General features: G+C 39.9%; 1 protein-coding gene and 1 pseudogene across 2 annotated transcripts in view; one reads left to right on the top strand and one right to left on the bottom strand.

Moving 5' to 3' along the window:
• The window catches only part of LOC145500460 (kinesin-II 95 kDa subunit-like), a 34,703-nt pseudogene extending 17,796 nt beyond the window's left edge, over window positions 1–16,907 (top strand). Inside the window, exons 14-26 of the transcript XR_014051073.1 lie at window positions 834–877; window positions 2,105–2,200; window positions 2,968–3,053; window positions 7,856–7,977; window positions 8,585–8,677; window positions 8,844–8,948; window positions 9,517–9,636; window positions 10,002–10,120; window positions 10,777–10,893; window positions 11,474–11,579; window positions 13,739–13,878; window positions 14,087–14,161; window positions 14,404–16,907. The product of XR_014051073.1 is annotated as a kinesin-II 95 kDa subunit-like (transcript). The remainder of the gene's footprint in view (window positions 1–833; window positions 878–2,104; window positions 2,201–2,967; window positions 3,054–7,855; window positions 7,978–8,584; window positions 8,678–8,843; window positions 8,949–9,516; window positions 9,637–10,001; window positions 10,121–10,776; window positions 10,894–11,473; window positions 11,580–13,738; window positions 13,879–14,086; window positions 14,162–14,403) is intronic.
• An 89-nt stretch (window positions 16,908–16,996) lies between these two features.
• The window catches only part of LOC145500468 (sodium-dependent glucose transporter 1A-like), a 31,953-nt gene continuing 29,118 nt past the window's right edge, over window positions 16,997–19,831 (bottom strand). Inside the window, exon 3 of the mRNA XM_081479980.1 lies at window positions 16,997–18,760. Coding sequence (XP_081336106.1) covers window positions 17,607–18,760 — 1,154 coding nt within the window. The 3' untranslated portion in view covers window positions 16,997–17,606. The remainder of the gene's footprint in view (window positions 18,761–19,831) is intronic.

The following is a 19,831-nucleotide window of genomic DNA, read 5'->3' on the forward strand; positions in this document are numbered from 1 at the left end:
GTAAAGTAACAGAAACATCTAGAGCTCTGACACAATGAAATTAACACTTCTTACAGAGCAAGAACTGTTTAGTTACTAAAAACTGGAGCAATAACTCATCTTTTGACCTAGTCAAGAGTCTTCTCGGGCCGCCATTTTAATGTCACGCAACGCATAAACTTGGAAATTCAGACGTGCTCTATTACATACTGAGGAGCCCTGTCACTCTAGAGCTCTGACACATTGAAATTAACACTTCTTATAGAGCAAGAACTGTTTAGTTACTAAAAACTTGAGCAATAACTCATCTTTTGACCTAGTCAAGAGTCTTCTCGGGCCGCCATTTTAATGTCACGCAACGCATAAACTTGGAAATTCAGACGTGCTCTATTACATATTGAGGAGCCCTGTCACTCTAGAGCTCTGACGCATTGAAATTAACACTTCTTATAGAGCAAGAACTGTTTAGTTACTAAAAACTTGAGCAATAACTCATCTTTTGACCTAGTCAAGAGTCTTCTCGGGCCGCCATTTTAATGTCACGCAACGCATAAACTTGGAAATTCAGACGTGCTCCATTACATACTGAGGAGCCCTGTCGGACTTAAACGTGGCAAAACGTCAAGTTATTAGAGGGTCCTACATCTGATGAAACGAAAACTACAGAAGGATTGGTAATTTCTTAGTTTGGAAAATGATGACGTCACATCAAAACCGGCAATAGATAGTTGAAATTTCAGCTCAGCACTGAGGCTGAGCTTTAAGAGCGATATCTTCTATGTTAGTTTCCTGAATTCGACTAAACTGCGTTTCCCGTGACAGCCGATAAGTTTATTTTTGTGATATTCTTGCAGGGTCCGGCAAGTTATAATTTTGAGGAGACAATAACGACATTAAGGTACATGTATCATATAAAAAGGATGCAAAAATTAGAGTATAATTTTCAAATCTTTTAAATCTAAAATCGAACGAGCTCGAGCTCACTTAGTAATCATGAGTAACTGGACTGTGTGGAGTACAATTCGCAATGGAATAGGACTGAGTGGAGTCCAATTCGGTCTGGAATCATACGAGTGATAACAAAATCGGACGACCGTGCAGTGGGAGTCCGATCTGTTTATCACGAGTATGATTACAGACCGAATTGGACGACACGAAGTCTTATTATCAATTAATCATAAAAATTACAATTTCCGAGAAAAGAAGAATAGCCAAGTTATGATAGAAAGGGTAAATTTGCATTAAAAGACTGACAAAAGAGGCGTAAATTGTTTAATGTCACTCTGAAATTAAACTGCAACTTTGAATGTGATTGGTTGATTTAAACTACAAGTTTGAATGTGATTGGCTTATAGAATTGTCCAATAACAAACTGTCCGATAACAACTTGGCAAGTGAATTAGTGGAAAATAGGAGTTTTTTAAACCAGTCACAATCGAGAAAATTGGGATTTTTATGATTAACAAGTACAATTTCCTCAAATGTGATTGGTGCATAAACGGCTGTATTTTGCTCTAATTAATCTGCAAAGTTGTAATCGGACACCTGTAAATCAGACAGTTACATGAGCCAATCATTTTGAGTCCTCTCCACTAAATCCACCAATTACAACATTGATTACAACCACTATAGTAACCATTTCAAGAAACTGACTTTGTAAAATTGTGGAGGTTAAGTCTCCATTAGTGACTGTTTTGAAAGAAACTAAACTGCCATTTTGAAAGCTATTCTCCATGTTTTTAATTACAATATTTAAAACGACTATTAAAAGCTCTTTTTCAAATGAAACTTTTACTTTTGTGGGAATTGTAATGGTTATGATTATTTGGTAACAGGACATCGTGTCGTCCAATTCTGTCTGTAATCATACTTGTGATTAACAATCGTACTTTTGTTAACGTTCAGTCGTATGATAACAGACCGAATTGGACTCCACTCGGTCCTATCACCATTAGAAATAGGCACGTAGAGAACCAATTACGATCAAGAATTTTGTCTCAGGTACGATTATGCGCTGTAGTGTCGCGTTACTCGCGAGCAATACTGTGTACTTTCTGCAGTTTTCATGATTGTCATTTATATTGATTGAAGTTAATTAATCAAGCCGTTTTTCTTGTTGATGCAGATATGCAAATCGCGCCAAGAACATCAAAAACAAGCCCAAGATTAACGAAGATCCTAAGGATGCCTTGTTGAGAGAGTTTCAAGAGGAGATTGCAAAGTAAGAGAAAAGTTCCCAGTGATACACAACTAAAATCTCCATTAAAATCTGGCATAACTAACTCATCATCTTATAATGGTAAAAGTCTCAGAAAAAAATCAACGTTGGACAATTTTCCCGCGAACGACCTTAATACCGTCCTGAACGCTAAAACTTGACTCAGTTTACGGTTAACCATCGAAACAACAACATGGCGGCGCCGTTTTTGATAGCACATGGCAAAATTTTCCCCGCAGGGGTTAATGGGTAACAATATGAAAACCGCATACAGCGCGGGCTCATTGCGGCGAAAACTGCAACAGAAACAATGTTCCTAAACTCAAAACAAGTTCCTAATACAAAGGCAGCTCATGGGATGAGATGGCTATGTGACGCTATGATGTGAAGCCTGCAAACTAGAATTGAAAAGTAGTTCTCGTACTCAAATATTAAGTGCCCTATTATGTTTAAAAGGTGCCTCATTTCAAAGTGTCTTTCATAAAGCCGGTGTTTTCAAATTCCATCGGTTTGAATGAAAACTTCGTTTTCGTGACGGATTAGTGTGGACGGTAGGCCTAACCGTAGCAATAAAGCTGCGTTTTCAAATTTCTCCGGTGCAGTGTGCACGGGGCTTGAGAAATCCATGCAAAATGTTTGGAAGCCACAGTATGACGTTGTCCTAAGCGTCGTTTGACCGAGGTGCGCCTCCCGCACACTCAGCTTCAAGTTTTAATTGGTTGACTGCTACATGATACTGAACTGGTCTGACTCTATTACTTTATTTACAGGTTAAAGAGAGAGCTGGAAAGGCGCGGTGGCGGTGGAGGAGGAGAAGGATCAAAGAAGGCAAAGAAAAGAAGACAAAGGGAAAATGGTGAGGATTGCAGGAGTGTCTTGAGAAAGATATTCAACTTAAGGAGTAACGTCACGGCGACAATATTTTGAAAAGTTTCTGTTTTGTTATTGGTCATAATCATCTTGCTCAGTCCTTCACGCCCTTGTCTATCAGTTTCGATTTATTATTTCTCCTCTTGTGTCGCTGCTCCTTAGAAAACTATTATGTTGATCCCACCTGTAATGGAGCATATTTTGGTATTGGACTGGAACTAGCTTGCAATGGAGGCTCATGCGGGGAATATCATTAAAAAGAGACAAATGTCATTTACATTTCAAAAGACTCCCCGCATTAGTAAAGAATTGGTTCATGCTTAGTCTGCGTATATCGAGTTATGGATGCACGCGGTAAGTTAGGAGAGCACGAAAAAAGCGTATTTAATTATAATGAAAATGTAGGCAAAGAAAGTCAAAAATACTCATTGAAACTGCAGACAAGCAAAGTCAAAATACTCAAGTCTAAGGTAATTCCATCGAAATAGAACTCACAATAGATTTTCTTTCAAACTTTACCTGTTGGCTGCTTATAAATGTATCAAGAGAACTTAAAATTTGAAATAAGAAAGGGGGGTTCCCGTATTCGTTTAGGAACTGGAGGATTTTCAATAAACCCCCTTAATTCTTGAAATTATCTGCTTTCAGAAACGTTTATATTTGAACCGTTCAACTTACGCTTTAAGCGAGAAATACAACAATGGATGCAGTGCATAAATGTTAAGGAGAGATTTGATGTACGTTTGATGATAAAGGCACTCATATTTAGTCGACAGGGATACAATATGTTCCAATTATAATAAAGTTTCCATATAACGCGTGCTCTGATTGGCTGAAAGAGCGTGCTTTATTAGAGAACAGAGCACGGGTTGATGACGGTAAGTTGGCTTCCAAATTTTTGCTTCGGAATTTTGACAAATTTGCCCCAAATTAAACATCCCCTGTGATTCAGACAAACGCAATGGAAACGAGCTATTTGTCTGTAGTAAATACGGCTCACAGAGACCATTGTTAGCAACAGTTGTGTTAAAACTACTAAAATAACAAGTTTTGCTAGATTCCCGCCGACAAAACACGTAGCGAAATAAACAAATTCTCAACCTAAACAGTGCTTCGATAAATAATGGTAATTGAACTGAGTGGAGTGCAATTTGGTCTGAAATCATACGCGTGATTTCAAAAACGAACGAGCGCGCAGCGCGAGTTCGATTTGAAATCAGAAGTATGATTTCAGACCAACATTGCACTCCACTCAGTTCAATTGCCACTTTATTAAATCCATTTTGAAATCGCACAATTTTGTCGCCTTAAATTTAGATTTTTGGTGCATTGTTCCAGTAGCCGGTTTGTTAAAAAAAAGCGGAACCGGAAACGCCTTTTCGTCTCATTTAGTATGCAAAACGATGTCATGTGACGAAAACTCATTCGAGCATGACAAAGAAACAAGCAGTTCTGAAGTCAGAACGAAAATAATGTACTTCAGAGATAAAAGTTCAATTCTCGTCGCCTGAATCAACTATGGAGAGCCTTCCTTTCTTCTGTGGTTGAGGCTGAGACTTTTCATTGTCTTTGGAGAAGGGATTTAAAGGTGCATATCCTGTGTAATTCTGCGATCGATTTCTTTTGAGCTGTGAAACTCCCTCGAGTGCACGATGCCCAGTGGATAGTACGTTTTTTTTCCTTTTAAATACCATTCAATGGCATGATTTTAAGGGGTCCAGCTCGTTGTCATCTCCGTTTCTTTTTGTGACCTCGGCGTGGGACTCAATACTCAGGACCTTGTCAAGTTCTTGCGGCACCATTTGTTTTAAGATATTTCCAAAATGGCGGCACTGGCACGGGCTTCGTAAGACGTTCGTCCATTCACTATTTTGTGCAGTGTTTATTCACAGCGACAGAGCTGAGCTCTTTTGTTGCTTCGTGTGAAACTACGGGAAACCTGGAAACATCTACCTTCTTGAGATGGCTCTGAATTTGTTGTTGTGTGGTTTTCGTTTGTTTATGTTTTACAGGACTCGGTATCATACGGATCTTGAGCAGATGTTGAAGAAAAATCGCCAAAATATTCGTCAAAATGGACACTGAAAGTTGGAAACTTCCATTAAAGAAAGGTCTTCGGCCTGAAGGAGCTCATAATCGTCATTCAGAAGCTGTAATTAATTAAATTCGTCTATTTTTTGGAAAAAAACTACAATAACAGCAAAATTTTGGCAATAGTAGTTGCAAAATTCTCCACACAATGGCTTTTTGCCTTTCATTTTCCTGAAATTTTATTGATTACTTCAAACTAATCTTGAAATCTGATTGGTTGTTTTGTTTTACTGTCCCATTCTCATTGGCTGAGAAAAAGATGCGATTTAGAGCAAAAAAATTCGTGAATAAATCGCACCACTGAGAGCCAATCAGATTGCAAGGATAACCAGTGATTTCAAAATGGATTTAATAGAAGACATTATATTTGTTACGAAGGCAGAAATTACACTTAAGTAAAACAACGACAGAAAACAACAATTGAACTGTCTCTGTTTATGGTGAGAAGCTTTATTTTTGTAAAAATGATCAATTCCTCAAGACAACACTTACATGCAGTGTAGTAACGCTCGTTCTCCGGTCATCTCAGTGAAGTGAACCGACGAGTGGTCACTGCAAAGCTTGCTCTGATATTCTCTTCTGTGCTCGGAGTAGAACCAGTGGGAGCGCTAGCCGTTTAGTCTTTCTAACTTTTACGCTAGTTCGGGCAATTTTGCTGCATGCAGCTACAAGCCGTAAAATAACTGTAGCTCCTTTCAAATCCATTTCGCATTTTCGCATTTTCATCCGCAAGCTTTGAGCTCCGCGATTCGTAATTTCCACTGGAAAAGTACACGTTTTCATGGGCCACAATACGGCCGGATTCCTCTGGACTTTAAAACCTTCACATGCCTTTAGATCCGTACTTAAAAATTAACTAAAAAGCGAACTTTGAAGGCATCGTTCTTCTCTCGAAAGCCGCTCGAAACTACTCGAAACTGAAAGCTTAGATGAAGTCCAGTTTGTGATTGACAGCTGTCGCTTCGTTAGCCAATCAAATTATTTGAACAGTTCTAACAAGGATTGTGATTGGCTTATTTTAGCGGTTTTAATCAGAGAACAGTGCACGGCTGACGTCACTTGGAAAACAAAGTTTGGTTTGAAAATTCAGCCGAATGCGTGGGGAAATTATTGAATTCTTTATCATAAAACAAATAAAGAAGCCTCGACTGTACTCTGTTCCGTTGTAAAGCACTTAGGACGCGGTAGAGCACTCAAGAAGTGGGGAAAAACGCTCGACTTCGTCTCGTGTTTTCCCCTACACTTCTTTCGTGCTCTACCACTTCCTGCGTACTTTACGACAGAACAGAGCACAGTCGAGGCTTCTTTATTTGTTAAGCACGCAGTTTTCTGGGGCCACATATTATCTTTTAGAGTGCTAGCTATGCTCTCATTTTCGGTGATAAGTTTTTACTCTGCGATAGAAATTGGTCCATATTCACTGTATAGAGAGAAGGTGATCTCTGCATTCAAACTAAATAAAAAAAATCGTTAGGTCCCGGTACTCGTATCCGAGGGAAAAACGACGATTTGTCTCTCGCAAGCCGAGCCGTTTAGAAAAAGCAACGATATTGTATATGTTATGTATGTGCATGCGCTCGTGAGCGCGCGCTAATGACGCGAAAATCGTGCGCAGTAGGGATGCGCAATGCAATTTTGAGGAATCACCTTAAGTAAACGTCTTAGCTTGGCAAAAGTCAAAGGCTCGAAGTAGGGTTTGGATCGTTCAGAATAATCTTCACATTGCCGAAACTTAACCAAAAGGAACTTGCACTAAACTCGACGGAAATTTTGCAACTATGTTGAAAATGCACGCGTCAAGTCATATACGCACGGCCGTGCGTACATTTAACAAATTGACGTCAGTTTTTCATGAGTCTGTCCTGTTATTGATCATGAATGTCGTCATAACATTGTCAAAGTAGCTGTGGATCCACGAGGCGATTAAGCCGAATGGATCCGCAGACTACTTTAACAATGTTATGACGAAATTCATTGTCAGTAACAGGACAAAAGCATTAAAAACTGATGTCAATTTGTTTTTTACGGTAACAAATTGTCAAATTGTCCGCGCTCGCTCAATGACGCATCGCATAAATTATAAATTCACGTGTCTGTCAGCTTATTGACAAAAATTAGCCAATGAGCGTGCGAGAATTCTTGCAGTTATCATAAAAAGAGATTTCGTTCATGATGGCTCAATAGGAATTAGGTAGGACCAGCCCGCGCGCTATGTTATAACCTTAGTTGCAAGCTAGTCCCAGTCAAATAGTGGGAATATTGATTTTTTTCCATTAGGAAATAATTTTGTGCGTTAGAGAAATGATTCAAAAAATATTCCCTCATTGGTCTTTCAATCCAAATGTGATCAGCATCTATTTTCTCCTGTCGATAATCATACATTGTTATGCAAAAGGTGATGAGAAATACGAGATTCATCCACTACAGTACACGCGGTGCAGTACAGAGAAACGATAATAGCATCCGCTTTTTCAACGCACATAAAAAAAAAACTGCGGCGAAAACGTGTTTGTAGTTTGTGTGTTTCTTCGTTTGTTTCTGTTATTGTTATTATTACTGCTGCTGCTGGAAGCTTTGTACCGTTTTTACCAACTACAGTATCTGAGAATCTGAAAACCTGAAAAGGGTGTTGTATTGAAGGTGTTTTATTGTTTAGTTATATATTTTTGTCTTGTTTTGTTTTGTTTCCCTTTTAAGGCTCTATCGTCCAAGAAGAAGACGAAGAAGGCGAGGAAGGAGAATCGAAGAGCACAGAAGATAAAATCAAGCTTGAAGAAGACAAGAAATCTCCGCAGGATAACCACACAATGATGGCCGAGGTGTGCATTCACCAAGCGTTGATTTATTTCTCGTTCACCTGTGAACATGTACCGTGTTTCTATCGAGTTTAGTATAAATCTACTAGCGCCGGTTCTATCACGAATGCCGTTCTCTGATTGGCTACGCTACTCACTATCTATTCTGTGATTGATAGTGAGTAACGTAGCAGTGTGCCCTTGTTAACAAAATGACGGCCGCCTTTTGGCGTTTTCGAAGTGTCTGTGAAGAGGATTGAGATAAAGTTTTGAACGACTGGTAGATTTATACTAAAACAATTAGATTTTCGCTCTCGATTTCTATGTATAATCCCCAGCTAAAACTGAGGAATATCTGAGTGATATTTCCCATTTTTAGAAACTGTGCGTCTTGCAAAAATTATTAACAGGATAATAAGCACAATAGCCTCTATTTGATGCGAAGATATGCTCAGTTTTCCTCGAGGTACGTTCTCGGAAAACTGTTTGCTTCTCGGAACAGATAATGTCCGCGGACAAATATTCGAGCATATTTTCGCGCCAAATGGAGGCTATTGATTATTTAACACAAGAATTTTTCAGTTGATACCACTTTTTACTATTACTCATTCTCTACTTTTCTTTTTTTAAGGAAAAAGAGAAACTCATGGGTGAAATTCAGAAGAGGGCGCACCTGTTGAAAAAGCAACAAGAAGCACAATCTGCTTTAAAATCAAAAATCAAGGTAAGTTGATTTATAACAACGGTAACTAAAAGTGGAATGGGATCGTTTTCTTCTGAGCTTTTGGTTAATGTCATATTAATTATATACTAAGCTTACAAGATAAGGCCTGTACACGAGGGTTAAGGCATCTTGTTAAAGATTTGTTTCTGTCTTTTTTTCTTAAAAGATGATGGAAAGCAAATTACTGGTTGGAGGGAAGAGCATTATCGACAAAACGTCTGAACAAGAACGGGCGCTAGAGGAACGAAGAAAACAGATCGCTGAACAACAGGTAATGACATGTACTAGCTGTCGAACTCGCTTATCACGCTTTCCTCTTTCCGGGTAGCACCAAAATTCCTCTACATAAATTGATAAATATATGATTATCACGTATAGCTTTACTAAAATTAAAACCTCCTTTTGAATAGAAGAGTCAATTCTAATTCCCTTCAACCCCAGCAAAACAAGGCTCAAATTCGAGCTTCAAGTTATTTCGCTCCAATTATACCCAGCCCTGTTTTCCTTAGAGAAAAGTACATTTTTTTCCAAAAGTTCCTCTTTTCTCCATAATTCTGTCCAATTTACCTATTTAAGTCTTTATAACGAGCAAACTTTGGGCTGATAAAAGATCTTATGCATTTTTGTCAAAAAAACAGAAGGTTAAGTTGTGCTTTTCTTTAATGGCATTTTTTGTGAAAATTTGGGTGTTAAAGGGTTAATATTTCCACGATTCTTATTGTTTCAATGTTGTATCGGTGTTGCTCGTTCGTTTACTGCGATACCACACTATTCTCTTAGGATTGCTTTCACATTTGTCAAAATTTTCTCTTTGTCTCTAAATTCTATTTCATTTTTAGCGCCGTGAAAGAGAAATGCAACAAAAGCTTGAGGAGAAGGACGAAAACTCCCTGGAAATAAAAGAAACGTTCACATCGCTTCAACAAGAAGTGGATACCAAAACTAAGAAGCTGAAAAAGGTAAAAAAAAAAAGTTTAATAAAATACAGTCTCTCCTTCTCGAGTGGCCATCGCTTCAAAGATTCCAATATCACAAAATACATGTGATATTAGCTATGGAGACGGTCAGTGAATGCAATGACTATCATCGAAGAATCCACTGGTGATGCAAGACTTTGAATTACATTTTGTACTCAGCGGACTAGAGGAAAATAATAAAACAAGCAGAAAATCGCAAACCACACAGAGAAAAATGTCTGTGTAGCAGTCACTTCGACAGTGCAAGAGCACAGGGAAGCGTTTCAAGAGCGTAGAATACGTAGGAAGGGAAAATCTAGTGAAGCAACGTAGAAAGCTAACTTGTTAGTCTGAAACCTGTCTTGCAGTTGTTTGTAAAGTTACAAACCATTCGGTCGGAGATCTCTGACCAGCAAGAAGTGCATATTCAAGAAAGGCAAGAGTTAGAGCAAGCACTGGAGGATCTGACAAGGGAACTGAAACTAAAGTGAGTTACAAACTAAAACTTCGGCTAGTTAGTCCAGGGGCCCGTTTCTTGAAGTTCCCGAAAAGATTTCGCACCCGGAAAGCCATAGCAAAATCTTAAACCTTATGATTACAGAGCTGTTTTACTCAAATATTCTTAATATGAACAGATTCCGTTCATACAAGAAGTTTTTAGATACAGATTAATTTTTAAAATGGCTTTCTGGGCCCGAAAAATTTCCGGGGCTTTCGAGAAACCGACTCCAGGTCTTGAGAATACATGAGCTGAGGTTTTGTTTAGAGTTGCCACAGGTCAGGAATTGTTCAGGAGGAAAAAATCTTTAATGTCGGGGAAAACTCACGGATTTTATCTTGAGTTAGGAAAAAAATTACATTTTGAAGGAAAGTCAGTAAAATCTGAAATAGTTTAGTATGGCTGATTCAATTCCATTAAAGGCTGAAGAAACATTTCGGGTTACTGTGATGTCACTGAAGTTTTTCCCTAATGAGGAACAATTTGATATTTATATTCAGGTGAAAATCAGGGAATTTTGAAAACTGATGTCTGTGGTAACCATATTTGTTAAAGTAGCCTGTCAATTCTTCCCAAGATAATTTTTATGGAATCCTTGTTTCACAAGCTATTTACCGTGATTATTTCCTTTTTTTCTTTTGTAGAACGTTAATAATAGAGAACTTCATTCCTCCAGACGAGAAAGTCAAATTAACAAACAGAGCGAGTTACGATGAAGAGAACGAAGAGTGGAAGTTACAACCTTCTTCTCAGAATGGCAGGTGATGGACACTTTGTTGACTCGTACACAAAGTCCTAGTCCTAGTCCGAGTCCGAAATTATTGATATTACATGGTGAAGCGAAATCGTATTGCTTTCCTGTAAGTTGTGTTCCTAAAAGTACGTTTAATCATCTTTAGTGGTTATGTTTCGACATGCTCCGAATAAAATATAATAGCCAAACTCTCGCGTGTTAAACAAAAACAAAAGTGTGGCTGACTAGGGTCCTTTAAGAGTGAATAGCGGTACTCCTTGTCGTTTCTTGTTAACAGCCGCTTTGGCCAATGTCCCTGTAGACTGCGAGCAGTCTCTCTTTTGCTCGAAAATCCGTGGGGAAGAACGCAAATCGAGTGAACGTGCGAGCGTGACTGCGTTGCGTTCTTCGTTGTGTTCTTCTCCACGGATTTTCAAGCAACAGAGAGACTGCTCGCAGCCTAATGCCCCTGTGACTTTCCCCTTTTTAAAAAATCACATAAAGTTTACCCGGTTCAATATTATCCTTTTGATTCACGTTCTACTGATTGCTTTTTGTTGTGGCTTGTTATGTTAACTAGTTCTAATGTTGCACGTTGTATTGAGCAGCCAGCAGGCTATGGCCAAAAGACCAGTATCAGCTGTTGGGAACAGGCGACCCATCACCGAGTACGCCAAAATGGCGGCGGCTATGGGCGGACACATGAGATACAAGGTACCTACACCTATCAGCCAAACAACCCGTCATTTCGTCTTGTTAAAAATTACCCTCGCGATGTAACTTAATTCCCTTTAACGTGACTTTATTGCGAGGTTATATCCAGGAAATGTTACTCAGTAACTCAAAAACATATTGGACACCGTTGTGAAATGCAAAAGATTGTTCTCTAATCTTGCACGTCTTCGCTGTGAATAAAGTCGTAGAAACGTTACGTGAGTCATCAGCTCAATGTCTTCAGTCTTCAATATCACAAGATGGCAATATTTAACATAACTGATTAATAACTACTTATTAACCGAGAGTGAGGTCTTTACGGGAAAATCTCCAACCGAGACCTTGCCGTATTGACCGAGCGATAGCGGGGCGAAAGAGGCGAAACACTAAGGGTCCTGGGGAAACAAAACTAACTGTTTCCCGGGTAGCCAGTCATTTAGTGTTTTGTAATACCTCCCAACTCAAAATAATAATAATAACGAAAAAAAACTGTGAAAAATCATTTGCTTGAGGCCGGCTGGCACACAAATTTGCCGCAGTTTCAAGGAGCACGACCTGATCACATGCGAGTCGAAAGTTCAAGTTATTGTTTCCCTAGGAAGTTAGTGAGTTTTGACCAACGGTACGTGACACATTCTCATCCAATCAGAAAACGTATTTGAGTGGGGAGGTATAACAACATAGAATATGTCAATGTGGCTAGAGCTTATGAAGCACGTTCAAATCCTGTTGTTGGGAATCTAAGATTAAGCTGCGGGTCTGAAGAATCCCTTAAGGTCATTCCACTGAAATAGAACCTGCACTGAGATTTTTGTGAAACTTTGCCTATTGATTGTTTATATTATAGGAACTTAAATTTTGAAATAAAAATGAGGGGTCCCCATGTTCGTTTAAGAGCAACAACACCTTGTTTATACCCATATATATCCTAATAGTAGCACCATGATTGTAGTCACGATTGCTTGCTAAATTCACGTTTCTGACAATTGCTTTTTGTTCTGCACTGAGAATTGTTCCATATTTATTTTACACAGAGAAATTTATTATTCAATTCAAAACAGAAAAAAAATGATAGGTCACCATACTCGTTTGCGAGAAAATGACGATTTACCTCTATGGCGAGGTCCAGCTGAAAAGAAAAAGCCGCCATTTTTTTAATGCGCGCGCGCTAATCACGCGTGAAATTATGCGCAGTAGGGATGCGCAATGCAACACTGGGGAATAACCTTAAGCGGCCTTCACACGCAAACAAAGGTTAGCAAACTCGTGTTGGCAAACTCAAGTTGGTGTGTGTGAACGGCACAAAAACAGTCTTCAAACACGTTTGCAAACTGTTGGCGACAAATAGAACTTGTCTCTATTCTTGCCAACTTTTTCACCAACTTTTTCGTGTTGGTAAACTCGTATTTGACGTGTGAACGATTGGCAAACAACTGTCAACCAATCAAAACACGCGCTCTATTCACGTGATTCATTTGCGTGACACTTCACAAAATGGCGGACGCAAGTCAAGATGAACTTGGGGCCACTTCAAAATTTATGGAAGAGGTTCATAATTGTCCGGCTGTTTGGGACGTTTTATCTGTAGTCTACAAAGATAGTAAAAACAAACGAAAGAAAATGGAGGAGCTAGCAGACAAACTGAGTTTCGTCCTAATCTTTCTCGCTTTCTGTGTCTTCTCTTCTCTTCTTCTGTTCCATTGTTCTACGTGAGTGCCACTGCACTAAGTCGGCCATGTTGAAAATTACCGTGTGTTGTGATTTGACGCGAGTTTGACGTGTGAAGGAACGAGTTTGCCAAATTTTGGAAATTCGCCAACACGAGTTGGCCAACTTAAGATTGCCGTGTGAAGACAGCTTAAGACCCTTCGCTCCTGTTGTTGTTTGTGTTTGTTGTTGTTCTTTTAGTCACGTTCAAACGATATTAGCAGTGAATGATGTTACATATTTATATTTAGCAATATTAGCAATATATGGGCACCTAACTAGTTTGGTTTCTTATAGTTAGTCAGGTACCTTGTTACCTTTTTTTTTTTCGTAAAATATACTATATAAAAAGATACTATATTTTAGATGAGGTAGAAATAAACTATTGTAGTTGTTTTCTGTTGTTGTCGTGGTTGTTTTGGTAACGATGCCTGTTGTTTGTTCCTTCCAAGGCTGAGAATATCATCATGATCGAACTAGACATGCCTAACAGGACTACCAGGGATTATGAAGGTCCTGCTGTGGCACCCAAGGTTCAAGCGGCTCTTGATGCTGCTCTTCAAGATGAAGAGGACCTCACCCTTGATGCCGAGTAAGCTACGGAACACTTGGTTGTTTTACTATCAAGGGATGTCAATGCTTACAGACACCAAAACATTTTGATTTGAGCTATGGTTGATCTCAGCTGTAGGTTAATAAAAATAATCTATAGCTAGTAACCATCGATCTGTATTAGTGCTTTTTGTGTGCATGTTAGTAGTGATGTATTGACCTTTGTCGTATATTTTTTTCTTTTTTAGTGTTCTTCTCAGTAAAACTAAAGTGAAATCAAAAAGAAGGGACAAGCCTGATCGCAGTGAGCGATCGAAAACAGGGTAAGCTGAAAATCAAAATTACTTTTCCGTTACACTGATTTGAATTTGAAGCCTTGCCGATCCGTACAACGTGATCTCTGATTGGTTGATTTCCACGTGGTTTGCACGGAATGCTTCACAATGAGTTTAATAAACCATATAAAACACAGCGCTTTTCGCTGCGTGAAATTTACTAGTTTGCTCTACACCATCGAAACATGCACGAATCGCGTGTCGTAATTCTTTGACCTTATTTTCCCCAGACGGAAGAGTCGAGGCCCACAGTCATCAGTTCAGCAGCGGGGTTCATTGGAGTCTGCGCAATATCCAACTGCAAGAGGCTTGTTAGCTGAACAGAAGAGAGTGTTACCACAGTAACAACACTGGATATTAAATTGTTGCTCTAGTCGCTGTACCGTATTTAAGGGGGCGGCGGCGGGGAGGGGGTTAGCACGGTAATGCGCTTGTGTGGTTTCCAAAAATGAGTGCAAATTGAATTCGCAAGATACCAAGAAATATTTCACTGAAAAGAAAACAAAGAGCTAAATATAGCTCTTTGATGTTGTGGTCGTTTGGCCAGGTTCGTGCAACAATGTTTCACCCGGGCATGCGCACTAGTTCGATTTTCAATACCCAACATGTCGCAACACGTCGCAACAGGGTGGCCAAACACAACCAACATGTTGCGCGCAACAATGTTGCGATATGTTGTGTTATGTTGCAATCGTTTGGCCGGGGCTTGCAAATACTGGGCCAACAATGTTGCCATGGTTTGGCCGGGGCTTAACGTCTCCACTTTAGTTTCAAGCTAACCTCCTATGCAGACGTCCTAGATTACGTCACTAGCCACGAGGGTCTGTGTACGAGGCTAGTTAGCTGGTTTGTTATGTCCTTTTCAGTTCCAAGTATTTTTTTTGGTTTGTTTCCTCTAGGTTACTAGCTTATTCTGTTTAGATTTTCCGTCTGTTTGAGAGAAACATTTTGTATAGCAAAATGACGGGCGCATTAACGTGCTACAAGAGGAGACCAAGGTATTTATCTTAATCTTCTCTTGGTGTAAAAAGAATATCATTAAAATCATCATAATATACTTGTTTTTAGTTTAGAGATCATTACTTCATGCTTCAGTTTACGTGTTATGCCGTGAAATATTTCAGAGACAGTGCAGAAAGGGGAAATGTCTGTCTCGCTGGGTTGGGATTGCCACACATTTCATAACACAGTACGGATCGAGTGTAGCGCAGTGGAAGGTCGATATCGTCCCGATAGTCCTTAGAAAACCTTGTTAATACGAGATTATGACTAAAAAAACTATTGAAGACGTTTTCACTGACTTTGTTGGGCGATGATAGATGCTGGATACCCGGGGGGGGGGGGACTTCCATATACAAAGGACGGGGTGTTCGTCGTACCTTTCACGGGTTAAAAAAGCAGATTTGGTAGCTGTTAGGGTGTTCAGTCTGAGAAGGTCCTCAGCGGGAGCTTTTGTGGTACCTTTTAGGGTATTGAGCCCAGTAAATATGACAGATGTTTTGTTTTAGAATTAGTGTCTCTCAGGGCTGGAAACAATTTCAAGCCACGCCACAAAACAGGATCTTGGTATCTCTTAGCGGTTCTTTTCAAAATTTACGACGAGCAGCCCCGTCCTTTTTATATGGGAGTCCCCCCCCGGGGAGGGGGGGCTGGACAATGGCGAGTTTACACCACAGAAAGAACTTCTTAAAAAGCAGTACGGACTCGATCTTAGTCAGGCTGATTATTTTCTGGATTTGTTGTCCACTAAATGTAGTGCAAACACCTCGGACTTCAGTCCACAAGTAACTTCTTTCAGTGCCCTTCCCAAAATTTTTTTTTTTCCTTTCCTCTGGTGTAAACGAGCCGTAGACACAGTTCATGAAATGGTGACTGTCATTTCCTTGCTTCTTCTGTCTCATAGCTGCGTTAAATTTATATAAAGGTTATGTAAAATGTTTCACTGTTAGTCATGTGGGAAGCAATTCATTACGTGTTTTCCCGTCTCCATGAAGTAGTCTAACCCTCAAATTTCGTCACTGTAGCGCTTGTGGCGACAGTTTCACGAGGGAATATTCTTACTGCTCGGGACGAGCTCACACTGTTTCCTGATTGGACAAAAAAAAATTGGAGGATTGCCGAAAAGCGTCGGCTTTTCTACACTGAACAGTTAGTGAACCAAACTGTGAAAGCCCTGCATTTGTAATTGAATTTAAGTAAATTTAATTCTTTAAGCTGGATCATTACTTAAAATATTGTATTGCAAATACCTGTAATGAAATGTTCTAACTATTTATTATAAAATATACTGAGAAAATTGTTACTGTGAAATATGTGTATCAGAGATACTGTGGCAAAAAAAAAAAAAGAAAAAAGAAAAAACTGAACCTAAACCTTTTAATCACGGGTCTTCTATCGCGAACTCACCAAAAATCAGCCATGTTTTGGATTAACTCCAGTGGCCAGGGGCCAGTTTCTCGAAAGCCCCGGAAACATCTCGGGGCCCGAAAAGCCATTTTCGGTTAATCGGTATTTAAAGACAGAGAGGTGTATACGCCTGAAACCTCTTGTACGGAATGGAACCTCTGTTTATATTAAGAATATGTGAATAACACAGCTCTGTAATCATAAGGTTTGAGATTTTGCTACGCCTTTCCGGGTGCGAGAACTTTTCGGGACCTTCCTAATCCAGAAACGGGCCCCAGGTCCGTAAAGGAAGTTATATTTTCACCAAATTTGTTGCAAAATTTTTTTTTTTTAAGTCTCCCACCAGCTCAGTGGACAAAACGCTCGCTCCCCGTTGTTTAGGGGTTCAAGAGTTCGTATCTCCGTGCTGGTCGGTCTAAGAACCTTTTTCTTATTTCAATACCAAATTTAAAATTGACTATCTTGTTTGTTTGTTTTTAAACACACACAAATTTAGACGGAATGCCACGTGAGGGGGGGAGGGAAGGGTAGTTCACACAGTACAATCGAAGGGTCGCGTTTTCTTCAAAAAAAAAAAGACTGAAATTTGGCAAACAGAAGCATTTGATACTTTGTATGCATGGTCAAGTGACAGTCCCACGAATCTTCATTGTCGTTCTGTACTTTTTCATGCATGTTTTGCATTGCCTAAAACAAGACAAGGTGAAGGGTGATAGGGTTAACTTCCCATATAGACTTTATTCCGTAGGTAATCCTTCCCTGGGGTCAGAAATCCCGGAATCCCAGAAATAGCCAATCCAGTGACGCGGATTTTGGTCACGTAACCAGCCCAAGCGGATTAACGCGCATTCACATCTTCGACGAAAACTTCCACGCAACGCTCGTGCTAAAATGACTAGGTGAAGAAATGGTTACCATGTCTAAAATTAAATTGAGATAAGATCTTGGAAATATTACACGCTGTCACTGGGGATTGACTCTTTTTTTAAATACACTTCATTCTTCTAGACTACCAAAAAAAATACTTCTAAGCCACTTGACTATACACTGCCCGGTCTTGATCGCCATTGAAGAATTCCTCGTTATTCTGCTCCAAGAGCTGTAGAACCTCATCAGGCTGGCGTTTACTTCTCCCGTCTTCATGTTTTTCTTGATTCCGCTGGTACAACATCCCAGCAAAGCCGGTGCTCCGCTTAAAGTAGCGACTAACTCCCACAATCAACAAGTAAGTCAGAAGCGTTAAGATGCTGATGACAAACGCACAAGCCATCAGCGAGCACGGCCCCACCGATGTATCAACAATCGTGTTTCCCATAGCAAGGGGAATGAGCATCTCGCCAAAACTTGCCGCCACTAAAAGAACAGATGCCGTCTTTCCTGACACTGTTATAAAATACTCCGCAAAGTTGATGGCAGATGGGAACACGGACGCCATTGAAATCCCCAAAATGACAGTGCCCGCCCACAGTTTGCTATGGTCGGATTTGTTGCATTTTAAGTCAGAAATTTGCGAGACTAGTATGGCTGATCCCAACATGCACCCAGCCATGTCAAGCCAGAGCATCTTGGAGGGTCTCAGGTACCTTGACAGCGGTACAGATGCCAGTCTCGCCAAGGCGAAGCTGCCCCAGAAAGCAGAAGTGAGAAATGCTGCACCATCCACGCTCATCGATGGAATACTCTTCACACCGAATGTAAAGATGTATCCTCCATATGCAATCTCTAGACCCACATAGAGCAAAAGGAATATAGAAAACAGCGAAAGAATCACCAGCCTGTATACCAGGCTGCCTTGGTTGCTTTTAGCAGCATCTTCCTGCTGACTCTGAGCGTCCTGTAGACTGCAAGCTTTTATTAACACGAACGCAATGAATCCAACAGCAGTAATGGCCAGGGGGAGAGAGCTGATCCAATACGCCCACGTGACACGCATCGTACTCTCACTGGCATTGTAAATACTGCAATTAGTAATATTCACTAGGTGGTAAGTTGTTGTGTTTATGAACTCTGTTTCGTTTGTGGTTGCTTCTGAGACATTTATCCTGAGTGGGCCCATATCTTGAAGAAAGGGCTGTACTATAAGAGGGGCCACAAACGCGCCGAAGGCGAACACAAAGTGAAGAGCCTGCATGTAAGGTCTTGATTTCTTACCCCAGGTGTTTAGCAGAAGGACATTCCCACCTGAAAGACAAGATGAATATCGTTCATTAGCCAAAATTAAAACTCCAGCGTGTAAATGACAATAAATTTCTAAGTGTTCTAACAGAGCTTTCAACATACTATGGTTCAAATTTACCCTTAGTACAATTTGGTACTTGTGTTTCCCTCCATTCTGGTACATGGTAATGTACTTAAGAAAACAGCCCTGATTGCGCGCTGATTGGTTAAAAATCGTGTTTCTATTAAACAATTTAATTATGAGCTCGAGATTTCTATCGCGCGATAGAAATCGAGAGCGAATAATCTAGTTGGTTTAATATAAATCTACTAGTCGTTCAAAACTTTATCTAAATCCTCTTCACAGACACTTCGGAAACGCCAAGAAGCGGCCGTAATTCTTTTTTAACAAGGGCACACTGCTACGCCACTCACTATCTATCACAGAATAGTGAGTAGCGTAGCCAATCAGAGAACGGCATTCGTGATGTAACGCTAGTAGATTTATACTAAAACTCGATAGAAACATAGAACTAACACGTGCTGTTGACGTAATGATCGCACGTGCAAAGAGAATTTACATTTTCATGATCAAAGTAAACAAGTTGCTTTCCTTTTTTCCGTCGCGGTGTTTTCTAAAAGAAATAGAAAACATGTTCCCCGTGTTTCTATCGAGTTTTAGTATAAATCTACTACCGTTCCATTACGAATTCCGTTCTCTGATTGGCTACACTACTCACTATCTATTCTGTGATAGATAGTGAGTAGCGTGGCAATGTGCGCTTGTTAACAGAATGACGGCCGCTTCTTTGCGTTTTCGAGGTGTCTGAAGATTATTTTAGATAAAGTTTTGAACGACTAGCAGATTTATACTAATACAATTAGATTATTCGCTCTCCATTTCTATCGACCTCATAATCTAATTGTTTGATAGAAACACTCGTGAAAGTTTGGGAGAACTCAAAAAAGCTATGGAAACACTCGCCTGCGTCTCGTGTTCCCACAACATTTCTCATTCTCCCAAACGTCCACTCGTGTTTCTATAGCTCGATACAAACACGGTACATGTGTTCTATTTCTTAAATAATGGACGTG

This window comes from Orbicella franksi, chromosome 10 (genome assembly GCF_964199315.1).
Source record: "Orbicella franksi chromosome 10, jaOrbFran1.1, whole genome shotgun sequence".
NCBI lineage: Eukaryota > Metazoa > Cnidaria > Anthozoa > Scleractinia > Merulinidae > Orbicella > Orbicella franksi.